This window comes from Elgaria multicarinata, chromosome 5 (assembly GCF_023053635.1).
Source record: "Elgaria multicarinata webbii isolate HBS135686 ecotype San Diego chromosome 5, rElgMul1.1.pri, whole genome shotgun sequence".
NCBI classification, from domain to species: Eukaryota; Metazoa; Chordata; class Lepidosauria; order Squamata; family Anguidae; genus Elgaria; species Elgaria multicarinata.
The window spans coordinates 121680629-121705210 of record NC_086175.1 but is presented as its reverse complement, the minus strand read 5'-3'; the positions used below and the strand labels follow the sequence as shown (position 1 = coordinate 121705210).

The window sequence follows — 24582 nt, the reverse complement described above, 5'->3', positions numbered from 1 at the left end:
GATGTTTTTTAGAATGTTTTTAATGTATATTATGTTTTAATTGAGTATTATGTATTTTATCGTTTATTGTTGTTCCCCGCCTCGATCAAAATGGAGAGGTGGGCAAGAAATAATTTATTATTATTATTATTATTATTATTATTAATTGTAAAAAAATTAATTGGTTGTACCAAAAGTGTAAGAATTTAACAAGTAAAAGTTTGAATACGTTATTTTTATTCTCTCCACTTTGTATGCTTTATATTTTGTACGCCATCTTGAGAGGGTTTTACCCTTAAAGGTAGCCTAAAAATAATTTTAGGGCGCAATCTTATTGGGGCAGGATCTACACTACTGCTTATAACCGTTTATAAGGGTTATGAGAACTGTTCAAGCCCAGGACACATTACATATACTGTTTTCATACCGTTTTAAAAGTGTTATATCCTGCTTGGTGTAGATCGGCCCTGGGATGCCCGTTATCCTCACAACAACTCTGTGAAGTAGGTTAGACTGAGAGTCTGTGACTGGCCCAAAGTGACCCAGTGAGCTTCATGGCAGAGTGGGGATTAGAACCTGGGTCTCCCCAGTTCAACACTCTTGCCACTACACCACACTGATTCGTTACCCTTGCAACTTGCTTGTTTTCCTGCCTCTTGCTCTGCTTCAATCTATGGAGAATCAGTAGATCGCCTGCTTGCTCCCTGGCTCTCTGCCTGCCAAGCGAGCAAATGGTGTCAATGATGAGAAAGAGGATGAGGATCAATAGCAGCTAGTAACAATGGTGGTGAGAAGATAGACATTAAGGGTGGGGCATTGAGGGTGTCTTTGCCAAGGCACCTGAAAAACCTGGAGCTGGCACTAAGGATGTATATAAATATGGATTTTTGTGCTGATTTTTTAAAAACAATTGTCAGAATAATTTGGGAATGGGATGAAATGGACTTAAAAGTGAAAACGTGTGAAACAAAAACAGATCAGTAGTAGACATCCATCCATCCTCACTCATGCCGCAAGTTGGCCACCCCATAATTCGTTAGATGAAAATTACTCCATTTTAACATAACTACATTCTATAGTTCTAGCACCTGAGCAGTTTCAACCAAGGTAAATTTTAATTTGAATACCTAGCTAAATTTGGTGGGGGGTGTATCTTGTGCAAATTTAATTGCTTCTGAAACTGATACTTGTGTGATATGGCATAATAAACATATGTATTTAATGTTTAGGGTTTTGAAAAAGTTATCAATGTACCAAATTGGACGAAACTTCTATGATCCTTCGGAACCAGTGGAAATCCCCCAGCACAAGTAAGAAGGTTGATTCTCTCAGTAATTCTACGACTGAACATCTTTGATAGCCATAACCTTTTGACAGCAAAATTAAGCTTTAGCTGTTAAATTCTATCCATTAATATATTTCCTCTGAGGATACTACTTTAGATATAGCTATACTTAAAATTTAACATGTTTCCCTAACTCTAGCATCACTCCTGCATAGACATTTCTCAAATCGCTCTGCACCTCAAATCACTCAAATCGCTCTGCACCTCAATAGTATCTTCTCTGCCAGCTCATGGTGCAAATCGGTGGTTTTTGAAAGGGTCTTCTGAGGAATCTTAGAGTTCTCCAGAAACTTATCAGAGGATTGACCAATAATGGTGACACAAAGGCTGGGATGAAATTTTGAACCATCACACTCTTGCCCTGAATTTGGGGAGGGGGACATTACAGAATAAAACTACCTCCTTTCTTTTGCATTTTGGGAATTGCCATTTTTTTGGTGGTGGCTGCAGCTTCTCCCCCTGAGTGCCTCTTAGTATGGGGAATTTTGGAAAGAAATATGAACAGCAGCCAATCTGATCAAGAGAACTCCAGTAAGATCCCTCCTGAGACTCCCAAAAATATGTAAAATAACACCCCCCATCATCACACAATATGCTTGAGTGTGGGTTGTTGTTAGCTGTGGATTGTTTGTTGAACAGCGAGTTGTCTGAACCCGGGACATTTTTCACAGAGTGGCTTGTTAACCACCTTGAACAACCCATCAACAAACCATGGGTTCTCAAGGTGGCTTGTTCAAGAAAAATAAGACATACTGCATGGTTAACAAGCCACCCTGTGGAAAATGACCTAGTTTTGGACAACACACTAAATCTCTCTTGAAAACGTCCCCCCCCCCCCGAAAGCTTATCAATCGTAGCGTGATGATACCAGCCTATATTTTAATTTTAATGTCCCCTACCCCGGCTGGTTCTTCCCCTCCCTGGCCGGATCTACACTTGTCTTATAATGTTGCTAGTGTCCCTTTCTAACGTGGTTCTCTGTATCGTTTCTCTGTATCACAGGACACACTAGCGTGACTTACGTTTCGCTGCAACGGAACTTCAGGGCACATGGTTCAATCCTTCCGTTGTTCTCCCTCTTCTGTGAGAGCTGCTGGGTTTGCTCCGCCCACTGCCTGCCTCATTCCTAGCCAGCAAAGCAGAGCAGGGCAGGGCAATAGTCATAAACACGCACATACCTCCTCCCAAAACATCTTAATGCAGGTCCCAGGGAATAGCCTGAGTGCATAGGAGCCAGCCACTTTGCTGAAGCTAAGCAGGGCCAGGTCTAGTCAGAGTTTGGATGGGAGACCAAATTGAAATGTTTTAGCAACAGCCCCATTTAAGCCCTGCTGGTCATGAGTTTTGGACTTTGGACCCTTGTTAATTTTCCTACAGGGAGCTACAGCGATCTTTTGAGCGCTCCTCAGCTCCTTTGCAAAGAGGGGGGAAATGTTAAAAAAAAAAGTCATAAAAAATCAACCCATGATCCAATTTGATTCAAATTTGGTATTTGAATTGCTGTGCCAATTTTGGTGTCTTTATCTATAAAGCTTACGCAGATGTAAGCATTTGTTTAAAATCCTGCTCCTGCGCCCACAGCAGCGGCTGGGGCGAATCTTTTGCAAAACGAGCACAATTAACGCTGGAATCATGGGACTACTTCACAATCAAAGCAGATTCTAAGGTGGAAAATTTCTGAGTCCTTTGCATGCAATTGTCAGTGATTGCACAGTATAACGCTGGTGTGATTTATCTGCTGTAGCAGATAAGATAGCAAACGGGGCGAAGGAAGGAGAACAGGAAGTGGGCGGAGCAAACTCAGCAGCTCAGGGTTGCAAGAGGAAAATTACCGGTAGAACAAGGCACATGAATCTGTAGCCATGCTGGAACTAAGAAATACCGTATTTCTTCGATTCTAAGACGCCATCGATTCTAAGGCGCACCCCATTTTTAGAGATGTTAATTTGGGGAAAAAAGGGCATCTTAGAATCAAAGAAATACTTCCCTCACCGCCCAGCCAACCTCCTCCCCCCCCTCCGCGCTTTCTTCTAATGTTTGTGTCCTTTTCTTTTTTCCCTCTGTGAGAGAAGAAACTGCCGTTTGCGCGGGAAGAAGGGGGGGGTGTCGTTGAAACAAAGAGTAAACTTAACTCTCCAGTCCCGCTCTTTACTTGTCTGTGCACCAGGGGACGATGACACGCGAGTAAGTCCCATGGAAATCGATGGGACTTACGAATAAATTTGCCTAACAAAAAACCAGGCGCTTACCCAACCAGCTCCTCGCTCGCATGGCTCGAGGCTGCTGCAGGAGCTTCCTCTTTTCCTCTTACCGTATTGCTTCGATTCTAAGACGCCATCGATTCTAAGATGCAGTCCATTTTTAGAGCTGTTAATTTAGGGAAAAAAGTGCGTCTTAGCATCGAAGAAATACGGTAGAACCTGTAAGTACAACTCATTTGCAACGTTGGAGACCCAGGGTCACGTGATGCTGTGCGTCACAGTAACCCATTCAAAACGTTAGAATAACATCAGTGTAGATTCCCACCCTGTCTGTTACTGTGATTTTAGATTGTAAGCCATATGGCACATTGTCTTGTTTTGTTTTATTTTGTACAGCGCCATGAACATTGATGGCGCTTTATAAATAAATATTACAAAAAACAAAAACAAAACAAAAGAGAGACAGATGGAATATCACTAGGGTAAAACATAACAAGGACTGTGTGTGTGAGACTCTGAAATCTCCACTGCTTCAAAACATACCTCAAGGCTGCAAACTCTGACCGGAGGCTAGAAGCAGAGTTGCAGCTATGGAGACTTGGCCCCCTTCTCAGATTTCAGGCTTCTACATTGACATTTTAGCTTTTATTGCAAAAAGTATCTAGCCCCCTTTTTTTGCTCAGGGATGAAGACAAATGTGCCAGAGGTCTTTCTGCCCAATCTCTTCCTGACTTCCAGCATTAGGGGCAATAGAAGCATGATTGACAAGCAAGCGTGATGTCCTTTTTTCATGTCCTTCCATTGGATGTACTGACTAGTCAAGGCGAAGAGGGCATGATTTTGTACTCCCCCCCCCCCCCCATTTGTGAATTTTAGTAGTGTTCACTTCCTCTGAGGCAATGCAGCTGCACTCCTGTTAGCGTCAGTTTCACTCTTTTCCCATCTTGTATTTCTTTCCAGGCTGGTGAAGTATGCATGTTTTTTTTTCCAGCTTGGCAACAAACTGGTGGGTGTGTAGATTTGAGTTGTCTGGCTTGAGAACAGATAGGCTTTTTATTTTCCTGTTCCACCAAAATGTTTATTTATTAAAAGCATTCCATAAATACATTAAACATGCTACAAAGTGTTGTTTGTTGCAGTGTCTTAGGTTGCCTTCCTTAGTTGACCCTTCTGGACTGTCTGTCTTAGTAGGGTTTGCATCTAGAACAATAACAGAGGTTGTGTGTTATGTCAATAACATAGCACCAAGAGTGTGAAACCTAGACACCTGAAACATGTCATGCATACTAAGGGGATTCTAGGGGTGTACGCCTCAGGGTTATACTGTTTTTATTTATTTATGAATAAATAAATAAAATTTTATTTTTAAAATACATTAATTGATTTTAATTAATTTAAATGTGCTCATGTGGTTGAATCCTGAAGTAACTTCTTCAGCCACTAGAGACAGAGTTCCCTAACCAGCAACCTAGTCTTGCAACCTAGTAGGTCAAGGGACAGAGTTATGCATCTCCCCCATGCTATAGGACAGACTCCTCCTGCAAGGGGTGCACCATAGCAAGGACCATGGCCAGGGCTGCCAACTGGCATGGCTTCACTCAGATGGGTCAGGCACAATTCTGAAAGCTGTGTAAGTTTACTTGAAGGCTTTGCTGTGCAAAGCCAGGTCTGTTCACTAGTTCCAACTTTGGCAACTCCCACTGCCTCTTGGGTTCTCTGAGTTGCACTGGTGCAAGATGGATGTGCACTTGTTGAACATCGCTACCCCCCTCCCCCAAATCCATCATCTGGCTAGACCCTTAAAAATTTAGAAGTTTCTTTGGGGGGATAGTTCAGGAAACCTGTTTCTTCCTCAATTGGGGCTCCTCACTCATCCATAGCCTTCTGGAGAGCACGTATATCAGGTCAACCCAGATCTGTCTTTTTCTTCTTCTTTCAGAATGACTCTTTGGCCTGGGTTTGCTGTGTCTGTCAGTCAGTTTGAGAACAGTGTGATGCTCTGTGCGGACGTGAGCCACAAAATCCTGCGCAGTGAGAATGTTTTGGAGTTCATGACAAACCTCTACAACCGTGTGGACAGGGCACGTTTCGCAGAGACATGTGAAAAGGAATTGGTGGGGCTGATTGTCCTTACCAGGTAATGTCCACTGTTGTAGAAATGGCACAGTGTCTTTCTTCACATGAAAGAACAGGGTGCCTCTGAGCACAATCTGAGCCCAGGAATATATTGGAAGTATCAGAACTAACTGACCTTACATTTCTAGGGGGGAAGGACTGTGGTCCAGTGAAAGAGCAGTGCTTTGCATGCAGAAGGTTCCAAGTTCAGTCCCCAGCATCTCCAGGTAGGGCAGGTAAAACTTCCCGAAACTCTGGAGAGCCATTGTTGCTAGTCCGTGTCGACAATACTGGACTAGATGCTGTTTTGCATGAACAAATTTCCAAAGTTGCACAAATTTCCCCCATAGATTAAAATGGGGCTGATCTTAAAATTAGTACAAATTTGGAAATGGGCACAAATCGAATGAGGAAAGTTGTGCAAATCGAAAGCGAGTACATATTCAATAATTTTCAAACATTTTCAGTGGATAAGTTCTCAGATTGGTGAGCAGAAATAAAATTCTTATACATCCCTGTTTGGAATGTTTGTGTACTTAATTATTTCAGATACAACAACAGGACCTACCATATTGATGATATTGAGTGGTCTGTGAAGCCAACAGATACATTCCAGAAACGTGACGGTACTCAGATCACTTATGAAGATTACTACAAACAGGTAAATGAGAGCCAGGGTTCTGTAGGAAGACTCTACTCATTGTCGCTGGACCAAACACAAAAAAACTGTGTGAGAAAAGTGGGGAAAGATCTCAGTTGTGAAATATGGGAAGAATGGGAGTCCAGTGGATATGGAGTCCCTATTCCCTGTACAACTTCACTGAAATAATATATTCTCCAATATGAACCTGACCAGATTTTAAGAACTTCTGGGTAAACACGTCTCTTGGTCCACCACCAATGCAGGTGTGTTTGGTAGGTCTTCTCCGTGGCTGCTTCCAGGTTCTGGAGCTCCCTGCTAAGGGAGGCTAAGTTGGGTTCATCTCTGTTGTCTTTCTGCCAGCAGGCAAAGCCATTTTTATTCAAGCAGTCCTTTGACATGTAAGCTGGTCTGTTGCTGATGGAGGGGGCGCGGTTAATTGGTTGGGTGTTGTCTATTTCTTTCATTGCTTTGTTTTTAATTGTGTTTTAATGGATTGGTTTGTATGTTATGTTGAAATTAATATTTTTAATCTGGAATTTCATTTTTGTTAGCGTTTGGGCACTATTTTTGGCGGAGAGGCAATATATAAAGCTAATTAATTAATTTAATTTAATTAAACCCGGGCTAATGTCCTTAGTAATGTGAAATGCTTAATTCAGTGAGAACTTCCATTTTGTCTTACGTAAGAACATAAGAAGAGACTAAAGGTTCCATTTAGTCCAGCACTCTGTTTGCACAGTGACCAACTAGCTGTCGACCAGGGATCACAAGCAGGACACAGTGCAACAGCACCCTCCCACCCATGTTCCCTAGCAACTGCTGTATATAGGCTTACTGTCTGTGATACTGGAGGTAGTACATAACCATCAGGACTAGTAGCCATTGATAGCTTTCTCCTCCAGGAATTTTCCCAAGCCCCTTTTAAAACCATCCCAATTGGTGGCCATCACCACATCTTGTGGTAGCGAATTCCATAGTTTAACTATGTGCTGTCTTTCCTTTCATCTGTTGTGAATCTCCCATCGATCAGATTCGTGGGGTGACCCTGGGTTCTAATATTATGAGAGAGGGACAAAAGTGTCTTCCTATCCACATTCTCCACACCATACTTAATTCTGCACACTTCTATCATGTGTCCCCTCACCTTTTTTTTTTCTAAACTAAACAATCCCAGCTGTTGTAACCTTCCCTCAGGGGAGATGCTCCAGCCCCTTAATCATTTGAGTTGTCCTTTTCTGTGCTTTTTCCAGCTTGGCAATATCCTTTTTTAGGTGTGGTGACTAAAACTGTACACAGTCTTGTATTGTGTACTTCTGCCAACGGTAACATGGACATGGAACAGGATTAATTTGCTTACCTCAAATTTTATATTTCTCTGAGCAGCAGTATGATGCGGTCTTGACTGACCTAAATCAACCCCTGCTTGTTAGCAATCTGAAGACGAAGGCTGGCAGCACTGTTGAACCTCGAATCGTGCACCTGATCCCGGAACTGTGCTACCTGACAGGTAAACAACTGTTAACATCAAAGATCTGCCTCAATAGAACAGGAGTATCTGTTAAGGGTTGTGAACTTAAAGCAACCAAACTGAATTTAGTCCATTTTGCAGAAGCTCTCATCAGGGCCACATTCCGATGGGGTGGGGGGCAAAATGGACGGTGCAAAAAATGCCAGCAAATACCAGCTTGAAGCTCTCCCTGCCAGTAACTCAGCCTTAGGAGAAGCATTCCAACCTTTTGTACAAAAGCCAGGAAACCACCAAATTACTGGGGAAAAGGGGGCTTTGCCCATGAGTGTCGTGCAGAAAATCAGTGGTACAGTTCCTAGGCAGAGGTATCATGGTCTCTATGGCATAGAGTCTACGCACAGGTATCTCACTGCTGCCCTTTGTGGTGGAAGCAAAGTCTTGCTCTGGATCAGTTACAGTAGCCTTGCAAAATAAGTCCACACATTGGCGAGAAAGACGTCTTTACCAGGGGGTTGTCTTGATGCTGCTGCTTTGGCCACTCTTTCCCTCAACACCCCACAGCATCGCAGCTGCGGGGTGGGAATGGCAAATCTCCACAGCAGGAATGGCAAATCTCCACAGCAGGAGGGAGTGTGGGCTTTCTGGCTGAAAGCCCACACTCTGCCCATCTTTCCCGCTCTTCCCCTGACCATTCGTGGGCCTCGATCTGCCCCTGGAATGTCCCCAGCCTCAGTCCAAAGCGAGGTCACCACCAACAGACGGAGCAAAGAAGGTGGTGACCCTCAGAGTAAAGGAAAAAGTCACAGTAAGTCAGCGACTTTTAAAAAGCACAGTTTCGGGGGGAAAGCCCATGGTGGCTGCAAGTTGGAGGTGGTGTCATATAAACAACACAGCACCAACTCACAGCCACCATGGGCTAAACAGGGCGTATGGACAAGCCCCAACCTGCAATAGCCTTGCAAAGTCCACACATTGTCGAGAAAGACATTCTTATTAGAATCGGGGGAAATGCACGAAAGCCTGGAAACCACCAAATGATTGCTGCTCAGGGGGAAGGGAGTGGGGCCAAAGGAAGGTGGCATGGCCATCCGGGGAACCCCAGGTGGGCTTCCCCCCCCCTCCTAGCCTGATGTTCTGCTTATAGTCATAGCCCGTGACCAAATGGGCTTTGAGGCAGTTTGCTTTGGAAAAGTACATACGGTTCAGCCATAGGCTAGTAGAAACTTGAATGTAGAGTACACATTGTATGGGAGAGCCATAGCGACAGAGCACCTGCCTTGCATGCAGACGGCTTCATGTTCAATCAGCATCTCCAAATAAAGGATCTGGGGTGGGAATGTTGGGAAATACTTCCGTCTAAATCCTCAGGAAGCTGCCTGTTGGAGAAAGACAACACTGGCCTAGATAGACCAACAGTCTGACTTATTATAAGGCTGTTTTATGTGTTTGTGAGTCTCCCTGCCCCTCTTGGCTGCCTCCCTGGATGTGGAGGCATAGGGAAGGATCCAACAGTGCCCACGCACTAGCATTATTGATAAGCCAACACTTGCACAGTGTCGATAGTGCTTACAATTATGTTAGTTTCCAAAGATCAGGCAGGTTTTTTTATTATTATTTTACATTGGGAAAGCATTTAAATATGCAATGCTGCCTCCTTTCTACTGCATTCTGAAGTGATACCATGGGATTTTTCTGAATGTGTAGTTCAGCTCTTAGGCATTCTAACTACACAGCATTCAAAGTAGTATAAATAATATTCTAAATATAATAATACCTTAAAAGAGGTGGGAGATGCCTTTGCACCGCCCTTCTCACCCATTCTCCCCCACTCCATGGACCACAAAATCACAGCACCTTAAAAAAACTCCAAATTGTTTGTTAGGTTTGAGCAACCATGCAACTTCTGACTTCCGATTGATGAAGGATTTGAGCCAAGAAACTCACTTGACTCCGGAGCATAGACACCAACGGCTGTCTAGACTTGCTGACAACATTCAGAGGTAATTTGACGTCACACTTGCTTCTAAGGATCTGTTGCCTGACTCATGCATCTGCCATGTTGGGATGGCTTCAGTTATGGGTTATTGGCAGACAAATATTTGGGTCTGATAATTGCACGACAGTTGGCCCAGTGTTGGCCCATGGGCTGGATCTGTCTCCTGAAGCAGGTTTTCCTAGTTTTCAAATAAGGTACAGTAGAAAGTTTCTCCAAGATTTTGACATTAAAGAAAAGAGTAATGCTTTCATGTTAAAAGAAGATTGAGATATTCCATACTTTATTATTAAATCTCTCTTTTGGATTTTGAATGTAACGCGCGTGGGCGGGCACACACATACAATACATGTTTATAAGTTATGCTAGGCCTGAGCACTTGTGCTCCATAATGTGCCAGGCCTTACTGGTAGATGGCACCTTCTTTATAATGGTGTTTCACTACTTATCAAGGGGTCAAGGTGTGAGGCAAAATATTTTATTTGATTGATTTGTATTCCAGCTTTCTACCAAGAACAATGACACTCAAGGTCATTCTTTTTAAAAAAAATTCTACCATATTTCTTCAATTGTAAGATGCCATCGATTGTAAGACGCGCACTAATTTCAGTACCACCAATAGGAAAAAAAACCCCTAAGACACACATGCAATTCTAAAACGCACCCCATTTTTAGAGATGTTTATATGGGGGGAAAAGTGCGTCTTAGAATCGAAGAAATAGGGTAGTATTTTTTAAATCTCCTTTCTACAAGAGCCATGTACAAGCTTATGTTATTGTCATACAATGCCCTAAACAACCAGGGACCAGGATATCTAGCAAATCACCTTCCCTTATATATACCCCAGCCAGACTTTAAGAGCGTTAGAAGAGGCCTTGCTGGTCGTTACAAAATTAACTAAATGTCACCATGCAGTACCATGATGACGGGCCCTTCTCGGTAGCAGCACCCACACTCTGGAAAAACCTCCCCCATGCAGTTTGGGAGGCAGAAATTGTGGCATCTTAAATGCCTCCTGGAAATGCAGTTGTTCACTTTGGCTTTCCCTGGGTTGTAATTAAATTAATCTTGCTGCTCCATCATATTGCTCCTTGTATTGCTTTTATTGTAATTGGAATTCTTTTTAATGTTGTGGTATTATTATTGCATTTAAAATGTGATTTTGATATTTATATGTGAACCACTTACGGATTTTATTACATTTCGCAGTATATCAATATGAATAAATAAAAAATAAATAAGAGTCACCAAGGCAGTGTACAGGCAAAAAACCTATAACAAGATAAAAAACCCAATAAAACCATTCTGAAAAATTAATGCCTTAAAACCACTCAAACTGGGGTTTGAGGGATAGGGCCTTTTCGGTGGTGGCCCCCAGACTGTGGAATGGTCTCCCTGATGAGGCTCGCCTGGCACCAACACTACTATCTTTCCGGCGCCAGGTTAAGACTTTCCTCTTTGCCCGGGCATATGGCGGCACATCCTAATTATCCACATGTTTAGTTTTTAATTGGTTTTTAATGCTCTATGTGTGTATGTACTGTGTTTTAGAGTTTTAAATTTTGTATTCTTGTTTTTATCTCAATTTTAGAATTTCTGTAAACCGCCCAGAGAGCCCTGGCTATGGGAGCGGTATATAAGTATAATAAATAAAATAAATAATTAAATAAATAAACTGTTTAAAAGGCCAAATTGAAAAGATGTGTCTTAACCATTACAAAAAGCTGAGAGAGTGGGGACCAGTCTTCGCTCAGGAAGGAGACCGTTCCGCAGTTTGGAAGCAGTGCAGGACAAAAGAGGTTCACCAAGTGGATCTCCCTGGGCCAGAGAGTACCATAGTCTGGGTGCAGCCAAAAAGAAAGCACTTTCCGTGTTTCCTCCAACTGTGCCTTAGATGAAAGTGGGATACGCAAAGGAGCCCTCCTCAGCAGAGCTTAAGGGATGATAGGTGATGGTCCTCTAGGTATCATGGCCTAAAGTAATTTCAGGCTTAAATGGTGCTTTCGCATGTTCATATAGCTGGGATCCTAATAGATCAGGATGTTCTCTCACACACATCCCATTGGAATGCACAAGAGCTGTGCAAGGGTACTACACCTGCCTGTCAGTTGTTATGAGATGCGTGTATGTATGATGTTCAGGTTTCCAGTACAGATTTTTTTTTAAGTGAAGTGAGAATTGGCTCTATATGTATAGAAAGGATATTATAGCCTGAATTGAACCTTTTAACATTGTATATTTAAGGTCATCAGATAGGACAAAAAGCAGCCAGGTTGTCTGGAACAAGTGGCAGGGCCTTCTTGTTGGTGACCTTCAGTTATGGAACTCCTGTGGAATTATGCTTAGTCCCTTTACTTCAGGCTTTCAAAAAATATTCAACGCTGGCTTCTCATAAGGGTGTCATTGGTTTGGGACTTAAGAATGGCTTTTAAATACTTGTGACTGCAGATTTGGCGTGACTCACGTGTCTGCATTATCATTTCTGGTTACATATGTCACTTTGTGGGGGCATGGCCCTGAAAAATGGCCTGGAAATACTTTGAGGCAATCCTGTGCATGTTCATACAGAAAAATGTCCTACAACTGCCAGTGTTCTCAAACTAGCATGGCTGGTTGGGGCATGCTGGGAGTTGTAGGACTTTTTTTCTCCCTAAATATGCATAGGGTTACTCCTTGAATAAATAAACGAATCCAAAAGGAGGCAGCATTGATCTCTGTGCCATGATGTGATTTTAAACTAACAGATATCAGTCTCATCTAGAACTGCATTACTACAGAACAATCATGTTAATGTCTACTCAAAAGTAAGTCCAATTGAGTTCCATGGGGCTTACTCGCAGGAGTGTAGGTATTGGATCACACCTTTAGGCACTGCTCTGGTTTATCCTGTGCCTACAACCCCTAGATAGAGTTAAAGGACCGTAACCAGTTATTGCATAGAATACAAAGAATATTGTTACTTTAAGCACCCTCAGACCCTCATGGATGTTTTCATAGAAATACTCTTGCCACTGAACAACCTTTTGTTGGAAAGGGCTTATTCCATTCCAATTAAAAAGTCAAGATTCCAGTAATTACTCCGTAGAAGTTAATTGATTTATTAATTCATGCTTTTCCTGTCATTCATAGCTTTCGCTGCCATCTGATACGGTTAGCTGTGTTTCTGTTCCCGTGTGAAAGTAGTGACTCAGAACAGCTCCTTTGGGTTCTCATTCAGATATACGATATTTAAATCAGAGAGCACAAGGAGAGACAGTGACCTTGGTGATGAGTCCTGAATAGGGGGTACAGCGCCCCTGAAAAAAATCTGGTGTGCAGATTGGAGTTAATCTTGGATCCAGCCATGTTCCTTGACATTTGAAGAAAAAGGCTGTAGCTCAGTCGTAGAGCATATACGCTGCTTATAGGCAGTGCCAGGTTTGCCCCCCCTCCCCAATCTCCAGGTTGAGCTGGGCACAGCTCCTGTTAGAAAACCTGGAGAGCCACTCACAGACAGTGTAGACCTGCCTTCTCCAATCTTGGATTTCCCAGGTGGTTTTGGACTACAACCCCCCATCATCCCCCAGCCATCACAGTCAATGGTTGGGTGATGGGAGCTGTAGTCTGGGAATCCAAGGTTGGGAAAGGCTGATACCAGACCAAATGGAGCAGTGGTTCTAGTTTGGTTTCAGCTTCCTATGTTCCTGTGAGCACCTTTTTTACTGCTTTTGACTCATCTGTCAGCTGCGTTCTTTTCCCAAAAAAAACTAGGGGCTTGTCTGTATTCCCTGTATACCCAGTTGTGGCTGTGCAGTGGTGTTGTGCTGTTTATATGGCGCAGCCGCCAACTCACAGCCACATTGGGCTTTTTCTCCAAAACTGAGCTTTTTCGTGGTGTTGTTTTACCGTGACTTTTTCTATTGCTCTGAGGTCACCACATTGTTTCTTCATCTGTCAGTGGTGGCTTCAGTTCAAGTTAAGCAAGTGGGCATTGCTAGGGGCAGGTCCAAGTGCAGAGGAAGTGCTGGAATGCAGGGCAGGGAGCAGGCTTGACAAGCTGAATGGCCGCTGGCACTGCGTTTTTTCCTGGTCGGATAGCCTGTGCACCCTCCTGCCATGTAACTTTATCAATTCCGCCTCACAGCAGTGATGCTGTAGGGTTTTTGAGAGAATCAGCAACCAATGCGGAGTCGTATAGACGCCTCTTAGATCTGGCCACAGTCATTCATGCCTTGGTGTCACTTCTAGGATTGATTGGTATAATGTGTTCCACATAGTACTTACCATAGAGCAGGGCCAGTGTTTTGACCTACAACTCCATCTGCCCTAGCCAGTATCACCAATGGTGAGGCATCATAGGAGTTATAGGCCAAAACATCTGCAGGGCCGCAAGTTGCTCCCCACTGCCTTAAAGATTGTTCAGAAATTTCTGTTGATCCAAAATGCAGCTACCAAGAGTTTCACTAGAATCTGTAGGTCAGGCCTCAAATTCTGTAATATCTGCATCGGTGATCATTTTGGTACTAGGCTGTCAGAGATACTGGCTTTGACCTTCTAAAGCCCTAAAGAGCCTAGGAGGGCAGGTTTCCTCCCTCACAAACCTGCCCCGAAGGAGATCCACTTCTGAGGCCCAGAAGTGGGTCCCCTGCTGTCTGAAAGACGGTGGGTGGGCATAAGAGAAAAGGCCTGTTCTGGTGTAATAGCCAGAATTTGGAACACCTTTCTGAAGGAAGTCTGCCTGGCTCCATCACCACTGTTTTTCCTTTTTCAATGGGCAGATTTTAAATAGAACCATAGAAGAGTAGACTTGGAAGGGGCCTATAAGGCCATCGAGTCCAACACCTTGCTCAATGCAGGATCAATATTTCTGTTTAAACAAATACTTCTGATTAAACAAAATGAGATCTGATGGAGGCTACCCTTTATATTTTTATTAAGATTGGGCTGTTTTAGATTGCGTTTAATTATTTTTTATTGGGATTACAGTTTAATTGGATATTTTTAGTAGCTTAACAGAAAGGTGGAATACAAGTGCTAGTAAGGCCTAAACAAACGAGCCCGCCTGGTTAGGCTGACTTTCTCAAGGACACCAAATTCGGGCTTGTCTTGGGAGCCAGCCAAACTTTGTGTTCAGTACTGACCTTGTTCATTATTATTATTATTTATTTATATAGCGCCATCATGCAAGGTTTGGAGGTGCTCATGACATAAGGTTGGATCCAACACTCACTTGAGTGGAAGCCCGCTCACACAATAAGACTTCTCCATTCTCTCCTCCCCCCACCACATGTGTGTCCCTTATCTACTCCAGAGGGACCCCCAACCTTCCGGGCACATCAGAGAGGGGGGCATCCATTCTGGCAGCAGTTTCTTCTCACTGGTGGAATGACACAATTGGATACAATCCAAAATTTGCCACGTCAGCTTTATTTCTGCTGGGGTGCAGGGGGATCCTTGTTCTTTTCAGCAGTCATAACATTGGTGGCATACATTTTCTTGCAGAAACAAAGATGCTCGCTTAGAATTAGAAAGCTGGGGACTGCAGCTTGGGTGCCAGGCTTCCCTGACAGGCCGTGTGGTCACTTCAGAAAAAATCCTCATGCAGAACGAGATGGTAAGTTTTAGGGGCTTGATTTCTTATTCTACTTCACATGTTAGTTGAATGTATGCTCTGTTCGAGGAGGCTCTGGCATGGTTCGAAGCATTGCCTTTACCTATAGATTCTATGGAACATTTCACTTCTCTCCTCCCTCCCCATGTCTCAGCAATTTGTGGGGGGGATTTTGAGTGTTATGGGTGTTCTCACAAAATGGCTGTCATGGGAGGGGTTGTCAAAAAACACTCATTTCCCAAAAGGCAAACAGGTGAGACTAAAAAGAAAAAGTAGCCTGCGCAAGAATCTAAGTACAAGGCAGAGGTGGGGGCTGAACTCCAAAACCACTCTTCTGAATCCAAATAAAGATGGCGCTGCAGAAAGGCAGCCCTTTGCTTTGCATCATGCCAGCCTTCCAGCCAAATAAAAGAAATCTTTAGAAATCTTAAGAAATAAAATAAAAATCAGAAGCGGCAGAAAGCTTGGCAGCTGCCAAGAGAGGTGTCTGAAGGCACATTGGGTCCCTGGGCACCATGTTGGAGACCCCAGTTCTAAAAAAAATATTGAATAAATATTGTCATTGTGCTTGCTAGAGATTTAAACTACAACTCCCAGGCTTCCTATTAGCTATACTAGCAACTGAAGTTCAAAGAACCTGGATGGCACCTGATTGGGGAAGTCTGCCCTAGGGCCTAGTAAATATGTTTAGGATTGCAGCCTTAATGTTTGTAAATGTAATATAACTGATTCAATCATGGAAAGTGGAAACTGCAGTATGAACATTTTCACAATCAGCTAAAAATAAACACTATTAGGACAGTTTCTTACGCACTGTGATATTTACTTGTGTATGAGGTTTTAAAAGAAGAAGCTGAATTTCTGTACAATCTAAGGCCAGCCAGCCGGATCTAAATTTAAAGTTTCCATCATTTGTGTAATATTTCTCCCTTGAATTACTGATATATTTGTGTCTCCATTTTCTTCTGACAGTGTATGCCAATGAACGCGGGAGATTGGCTCAGAGATATGCGCAATATGAAGCTAATTGGCGTTACACCTCTGGAGAACTGGATAGTGGTGTGCAGCAACAGGAACTCCGAGCTGGCCCATAATCTTGTGAACTGTTTGAGGAGAGTAGGAGGTCCCATGGGCTTTCGCATTGAATTTCCCAGAGTGTGAGATATATCAGACCACAAACCTTTATTTTTATTTTTTTACCTCATTCCTCAAGGCCTCTTCATACATTAATGGTTTTTAATAGGTGTACATGTAAGATGTTTCAAATGTCCACGCCTAAAAAATGTAAAACGCGATTGGGTCAAATACATATAGGTAAACTCATCGGGGAACCCGGGTTGACTGAATGCTGTCTGTCAGTTGTACCTTGCTAACAGACCCCTGCATACTGTATGAAATGGTGCTCAGTGGTGTGTTTTTCTTTGTACTATGTGGCCCGGATCAGACGGAAACCAGGAATTGCGAGGCCAAGTTGAGTACAGAGAGCCATTTCCGCTTCTTGGGTTTCGTGTCATGTGAACCCAGAAACTCTGGGTTGTTTATGGGTTAAGGAACCCAGAGTTAACCCATCAACAAACCACAGGCATTCCTGAGTTGTTAATTAATTCCCCGCCTTGATCAGAATGGAGAGGCGGGTAAGAAATACAATTATTATTATTATTATTATTAGTAGTAGTAGTAGTAGTAGTAGTAGCTTGTGGGCTCTGCTTGGCCCTGCAATTCTTAGGAAAAACTACTGAGGAATTGCTGCTGTGATGTGCAAACCGTGTCTGTATGTCAGTGGCAAGAAGGCAGAGGTGCAGAACTTCTTTCAACCCAAGGGCTTAATTCCATTTCAGAGAAGTGTTCGGGGGCCACCACATTCTGGTGGTGGGTGGGGATTAAGGCAAAAGGGGGTTGGGCGAAAGGCAGAAGGGCAGGTCCAACAGTGTCAGAACATTCTAGCTTAAAGCCATTCCTGTCAGTAACTAAGCCTTAGGAGAGGCATTCCAACCTTTTAGAGAGAGGTGAGGGACATGGAAAAGCTGGAAAACTGCCTAAGCATTGGTGGTTGGGGGGGAAAGGAGCATGGCCATTTGGGGAACGCCAGGTGAGTTGGATTTGGGCCCCAAGCCTGAGGTTCTGCACCCCTGCAATAACGGATCATACTGACCAACCATTGGGGGTGTGGTGGTGGCTTGAAGCTGCCATTCATGATGGCTTCCTGCCAATGTCCAGCCAGTCGTGCGCTATTGCCGGCACATGCAAGATTGGGCTCATTGCACATTACTGCAAAGCCGTATTCAGGGTGTTGTGTAGGAAGCTTGATCCTCTACAAATTTGCCTTGCTGCAAGCTAGGAGACACCCACCTATCCCTGAATTGGAGTCACTGAAACTAGGCCCACTCCTCTGCTTTGGATTCTTTCTTTTGGTCACATCAGAGAACCCAGAAATGTGCTTCTGTACAAGTCGCCCCCAAACCAATTTTTTATACCATCTTTCCTCCACGCTGGCTTGCTGATTTGATCAACTTTGATTACCCACATCATCGATGTCTCTAGCTTTGCCTTCTGCTTCGTGGTCTATGATAAACATTGACGTTCCAGGCGAGTGAGAACTCTCAGGACAAAATACACAAAACCCATCCCATGCCGAATGCGCCTCTTTTCTTTCTGTGCTTATTATAGCAGTGGAGGTGATGACTTGTGTGTAGTAGCTGATACAAACCGCTGAGTTGAACTGGCAGACATTTTGGTGGCATTTCACACATGGCATGGTTTTGCACATTTCGGAACATTTTGTCCAGTTTGGGAGGAACATTTGAAGGACCCGGGCATATTTAGTCTGGAGAAGAGAAGATCAAGGGGAGACACAATAGTGGTCTTCAAATATCTGTAAAGATGTGACACAGAAGATGGAATAGACTTGTTCTCTGTCGCTCCTGAGGGGTAGAAGCGATAAGAGGAAATTGCAGGGAAGCAGATTTTGGCTAAACATTAGGAGAAACTTCCCAGCAGTGGAAGCTGTTCAGCAGTAGAAGAGATTGCATCTGGAGTTGTTGGGTTCTCCTTCAGTGAAGATATTTAAGCAGAGGCTGGATGGCCATCTCTCAAGGATGCTGTGGCTGCATCCTGCAGTGCAGACCCTGCGTTGAGCAGGGGGTTGTGTTAGATTATCTCAAGTCCCTTCCAACTGTATAATTCTATCTTAGGTTGGATAATTCTCAGGACACACTGGGTTGTCTTCTGGGAACTTTCTGAACCATTCCTCATTTACGTACCCACTTACCATGAGTTTTTCATAGGGAAAACTATTGGGGCTGCCTAGTTTTTACTTGATGAGATAGTTTGTCTATCATCTTAGCATTCCTTTCTTGGGTTGTGGGAGCCCATGCCTTTTTCCAGCATTGTGTGAGCCGATCTGGGAATAGAACTACTGAAGAGCGGTGGATGAATGTCTTCAACAAATAGCAAATTTGCTGCAATGAGATGAAGTTTTTACACAATCAATTTTACATGGATCAAGACAAACTCTTGTCCATAAATGGTTAACTGAGGCATAGGGCAGATGTTGGCTTTCTTCTGCTTTCTACATCCTTTATTATTTGTAAAACAAAAAAGGTGTGGCTTGTTTATGTTACCAGATCTCTACTATCAATGAACAGGTTTTGCACTGTTGGCTGTGAAATTCTAAAGATTCAGACCTGCCTTGCTTTGATCTTTGCAGCTCCATAGCTTAATATTCTCTCTCTCTCTCTCTCTCTCTCTCTCTCTCTCTCTCTCTCTCTCTCTCTCTCACACACACACACACACACACACACACACACACACACTCAATCTTCAAACATGTCAGAAGTCGGGCTGAGTAATTTAGTGGACACCAGCTGGCAATGGTGGCACAGCTCCACCAGCTGACAGAGCCATCAGTCTGTAATCATGCCGTGGCACACTCTCTAGTTCAGCTTCCTTCTGTTCTTGGTCAGCTCGCCCTTTGTCAGGGCCAGGAAAATTGGCACAGAGATCAGTTGCATTGGCTTCATCTACAGCTTTCTACTGCCTGGGGGAAATGTTCATGACTAACCATGAAGGAGTAGGTTTTAGACTGAGCATTTAACCCATCTGACCCTAAGCATGTTGATTCGGAAGTAAGTTCCACTTGTAATTGTAGTACGGCAAACTAAGAAAGATCTGTCCCCCTCCCATATGCTAATTGCAAATGTTTCAGAGTAGTGGAGTAAAAAAAATAGTTTTAGTTCATCCTGTACTGGATAATCATACTATTTTTTTGGAAAAAAATGTGCATAAACTATGCTCTGAAATGGTCTTCTCCAACCTGGCATCCTCTAGATGTGTTGACTACAACTCCATAGGCCTCAGCTGCGCTGGCTGTGGATTATGGGAGTTGTAGTTCAACACATCTGAAGGGCACCAGGTTGGGGATGGCTGCTCTAAAATCTTTGGTGGGAGTCCTAAGGATATGAAAATTGCCTCCCTGCAAAGTCCTCGCTACCATACATTCCAGCAGCTGAACTGCTCACTATTGTTTTTCACATCTGTCAGGCCATCCAAGGCACATGCATTGACCATACGGAACATAAAGTGTCTCTCTTTGCAGACAACATGACCAACCCAACTTTGCATAGCCAATCCAGCAGCAGCACTACTTGTCTTTAGAGGAGCTACAAAGCCATAACTTAAGTTGTTCATTCTCAGCCTACAGGCTGAGGCTGAAGCAAGTGATCCTTGGAAGACTCGAAGCGAAAGGAAGACTTAACTATGACAGAACTAGATTCATGCTATGCTGCTGCTCTATTCAGATTCTTTGCAAACTGGATGCACTTGTCTGCTGAGTGTCAATGGGCACAGATAGAACAAGCAGCTCCCTGCTATAGAGCTCTTTATATGGACCAGACAAAGACCCAAACACATCCTTACACACCTAAAAACTAAAGATGATGCATTTATCAGGCACTCGAAGGCTCTGCTCTGTCCTGGTTGATAGTAGGGCTGCACCACCTGGAATAAAAAGCCACATCTGGAGATAAGCAAAGATTTATAGATTTGCTAAATTAAGATTGGGTTACTTGCAGACCTCCAGGTGTTTTGGCCTACAAATCTCATCAGCCCTAGCCAGCGTAGCCATTGGTGAGGGATGATGGGAGTTGTAGGCCAAAACATTGGGGAGGGGCACAAGTTGCCCACCTCTGTATTAGATAAAGAGAACCCTCTCTCTCTGTGTGCCTGGCTAAAAAGGCCAGTTTTCATACCTCTGTATCAATGCATGCAACTATAATTCTTAGCCGGTCTCACATCAAACAGGCAATCAAAGGCCTGCTCTGGATGTAGCCACTCTGGCAACTAAAAGTCTAATATTCTCTAACATCCCCAAGCCACTCCTCTTGAAGGCACTCTCTCCTACGTACAAGCATAGAAGAATGACCTTGGCAAGACGTCAGAGGAAGATGATTGGTGCACTCTCTGGATCTCCTTCATTAGTTTATTAATCAATACAACTCTAAAGGAAGCATACAATAAGGTTTTCCACAGGTGGTATTTTACCCCTGCAGAACCATCTAACAGCAGCCAAATTGCATCCAGATCTGTTGGAAACAGTATAGACAGATGGGGACAGGCTTCCATCTTTCGTGTGGATATTGGACAGTGCACGAGTTTTAGAATGACCACTGATTATTGCCAAGAATTTTTTCATATTAGACTATAGATAACCCTCAAGAATATGCTGTTCCATTCTATGCTACTCCACTATTTTAGGCAAGATGACCCTGGATTTCTGCCCAGGGGCCTCCTTAACTATACAGCAGCAAATTCATACATGGCAAGTAACTGGAAGCCACATCAACCTTCAAAACAACTGATAAAATTCGAGACACCTTGAGCATGGGGGCTTCCAGATGGCAGGCTCCTAGTGCTACCTGTCAAAATTCAGGTGCAGCTGTTCTGCCTTTTCCTCCTGTATTGATATTGGGAGGGGGGAGAACAGTGGGGGGGGAATACAGGAGGGTTACAAGTGGAAGAAGACCATGTCACCTGGACCATATCATTCCAACAAAGGCTTTTATTATGAAATTGCACAGCCTCATTCATAACATTTTACCATAGTGATGGTAAAATGCTATGAATGAGACAATGTGATTTCACAATAAAAGCTTGATCTGGAAGCATCCCATGTACACTCACCAAGCATTTTCAACTGCTAAGGGGCCTCAACCTAAAGGAAGATGCTATGATCCCATAGTTTCTCTTTATTTCTTACCTGGAGACTCTTCAAGCTTCAAGTGCCCCCTTAGGGGGAAAAAATCCAAAAGCCAATTGGCTGTTGGCTTTTGGTTTTTTTGCTCACTACTTTTATGACATTTTAATAGTTTTCATGTATGCACTGTAATTCCTCTGAATTATATTTCCACTGTCCCCCTTTCCACCCCCATAAAGAAATTTTGTGTCTTAATCCCTGTAGAAATGTGGAGTGCTTGGAAGTAGAATGCCAATGAATCTTGCCTTAAGTTCAATGTTGTTTCCCCATGAAGCCAGTGGTATGCCGCCTTCTGGGAGATGTGCTTCAGTCAGTATAACAGGGTTTTGCGTGTCTAAAGTTCACCTATGTCTGTTTTTTGTGTTCTGCAGTGTGCAAGTACAAGAGAGCCCCACTGTGTTTGTGCGAGTCTTGCAACAGCATGTGAATCCTGAGGTTCAGCTGGTATGTATGCATGGGTTGATAAGCATGGCTTTTCAAAGGTGTTTGAAGGGAGACATGTCACTTTCTGATGTTTAAGGTTACTCTGGGGGAGTTTTTGAAAACAGGGCCTTCCCGAGAAGATACCATAGTGATCCAGTTCTACATATGTGTATGCATGTTTTCAACTGCTTTTTGGGTGTCCACTTTGTCAGCTGTTGGTCAGGTACTTTGCTACGGGGGTAGTTTCTCTCCCCCAGTTCTCAATCATAATTTGGCAGGTTATGCGTATTTATTTATTTACAGTACTAAATGCCATGCCATTAAAATCGTTCATTTTAAAACAGAATACCAATAGTAACTATGGCTTGCCAGTTAAGGAATACTTCCTCAAAAAGAGCTATTTTCAGGATGTGCTGGAAGCAGCACAGTTTTGGCACCTGCTGGACCTCCAGGGGCCATCACACTAAAGGCTTTTCTCCTGGTGGACTCTAATCGGGCCATAGGTCCACATGGAACCACCAGGAACATGGTGGTTCCACATGGACTAACATATCTATACATATCAGGGGTTCAGAACCTCATGCCCGGGAGCCAGGTTTGGCCATCCTGAGCTCCCAATCCAGCCCTCTGGGCTTCCCCAGACGTAACAGATAAGTAACAGCACTCACAACCTGAATATCAGAAATAGAAGGAGCTATATTCTTTACACACACAAAATCTTTTCCAAGGTGTAACTGAATTTCTTGGTCAGCGAGGGAGTGGAGCAGGCAGGAAAGGGTTATCCTCACCTCTGTGGGAGGCATGGCCAATCAAACAGATTTCTTGCCACCCAGAAGGTGAGCAACCCCCCTCAGTCTTGGCTCTGCCTTCAATAGAAGTGCAGGGTTGATCGTTTGCTCCTGAATTAGACTCAGAGCAGTGAGTTTTTTATTAGTGTGTTTGGTTAAGAAATTTACCTTAAGAAATTTAAATTTAAGAAATGCCAGGAAAAGCCAAATCCCGGGACTGGCATAAAATCTGCAAAGACAAGAAATCTGCCCAATTATTTTATTATTTCAGTTTATGTCTCATCTTTCTGCACATAGCACCCAGGTCTGCTAACAGCAGTAATAATAATAAAAAATGTGATGTACCAATTTTTAAAAGTCAAGGCTAAAGTAAAAAAGAAGAGCAGTTAAAACCAATCAAAGATGCCAGCAGAGATAACATTAGTACATTAAGATGAGCCATAAATAATAAAAAGTCATACCAGTTCAATAGGCCAAGGACCTGTCTAAATAAATAATAATAATGAAAAATCTTAGCCTGACAGGAGAAGGACATTTTGTATAATTTATTCTGCTTGAGCTTGATATGCAGAGACACAAGTTTATACAGAGTACTGAAATTCTATCTCCTGACCATTAGAAGTCTAGAACTTGGTTTCTCTAGCTGCTGAATTCAGCACCAGGCACAATGTTCTATAGGGGCATTGTGTGAAATACACCATTCCCCAAAATGTCTTGCATCTTAACTTGTTGGGGGAGCCTGGTGTCAGGATCAGGTTGGGTTTTCCTGGCATGTATCCCAAATCGTATTCAGAGCCTGAAGAAGAAGAAGTAGACCAGCCAAGACAGAAAGCAGGGGAGGAAATTCCTCAAGACACTCAAGGAGGAATCTGCCCAGGAGCTTATCGGACAGGAGGCCCAGGCTCCAGAGATCATCCTCTCTGCCCCTGGGAACTCAGTCTGTCGGAGGGGGAGGGAGCATCAGAATTGACAGGTCCCAGAGTCTGTTGCAGGGTCAAGCGGATGGAGTTGAGAGGAGGTGGTCCACTAGGCTAGTCACTTGCCAGAGGTTCCAGCTTGAAGACCCTCCCTAAAGGACCGGTTCAGTAAAAGCCTGTCCAGCACAGTGGGAAGCTTACCATTTAGTTGATTGGCCTTGCTTGGTTAGGCTAATTAAGCTTAGAGGATAGTTTCTAGCATTCACACTCCCTTCAGGTGCGAAGAGACATTTGCTGAATAAGGTTTTGTGGATCGGACGGCAGACATCTTTATTGTCTCACATCTTGGTGGGAGGGCTTGGAATCACAACACCTGGCTTTTCTCAGTTGTGGTGTTGAAGAATCTGTTGGGCCTACAGACATTTCTGCCTTTTTAGGTCTGCTTAAAACTAAGGGGGATAAATTGGAAGGAGGAAGGGTGTTGGATACCGCCTACCACGGAATTTGATCTCCTGGTTCAGAACTCTTGGGTACTCTCCCCCACCCTTCCTGGTTTGTGATTAAGAGACAAATGTTTTTGATAACTTTTACAGGTAGGCCCTCATTACTTTTGAGCTTACTGATTTGGAATAAGCATTCCTCAAATCTTATAGCCAAACTACATGTTTTACACACACACGCACACATGTGGAAGAAAAGCCTGATGGTGTGTATTCGACAGCTGAAACATAGCTTTGGGTAGAAGAGAAAGCGGGGAAGATTAAGCCTCCCCTCCAGTGTTTTCTGCTGCCATTGCCCACCCACCTCCAGGGTTCCAACTGTGTTTCTCATGGCAGGTCACGGGATAGGCAAGCCTGCCTTGTCAATAGA

At 43.5% G+C, this 24582-nt stretch overlaps 1 protein-coding gene across 1 annotated transcript in view; it reads left to right on the top strand.

Moving 5' to 3' along the window:
- The window catches only part of PIWIL4 (piwi like RNA-mediated gene silencing 4), a 44678-nt gene that overhangs the window by 12740 nt on the left and 7356 nt on the right, over positions 1–24582 (top strand). The window contains exons 4-11 of the mRNA XM_063127162.1: positions 1209–1289; positions 5465–5662; positions 6190–6301; positions 7667–7790; positions 9634–9751; positions 15226–15337; positions 16307–16491; positions 21956–22028. Of these exons, the coding sequence (XP_062983232.1) occupies positions 1209–1289; positions 5465–5662; positions 6190–6301; positions 7667–7790; positions 9634–9751; positions 15226–15337; positions 16307–16491; positions 21956–22028 (1003 nt within the window). The remainder of the gene's footprint in view (positions 1–1208; positions 1290–5464; positions 5663–6189; positions 6302–7666; positions 7791–9633; positions 9752–15225; positions 15338–16306; positions 16492–21955; positions 22029–24582) is intronic.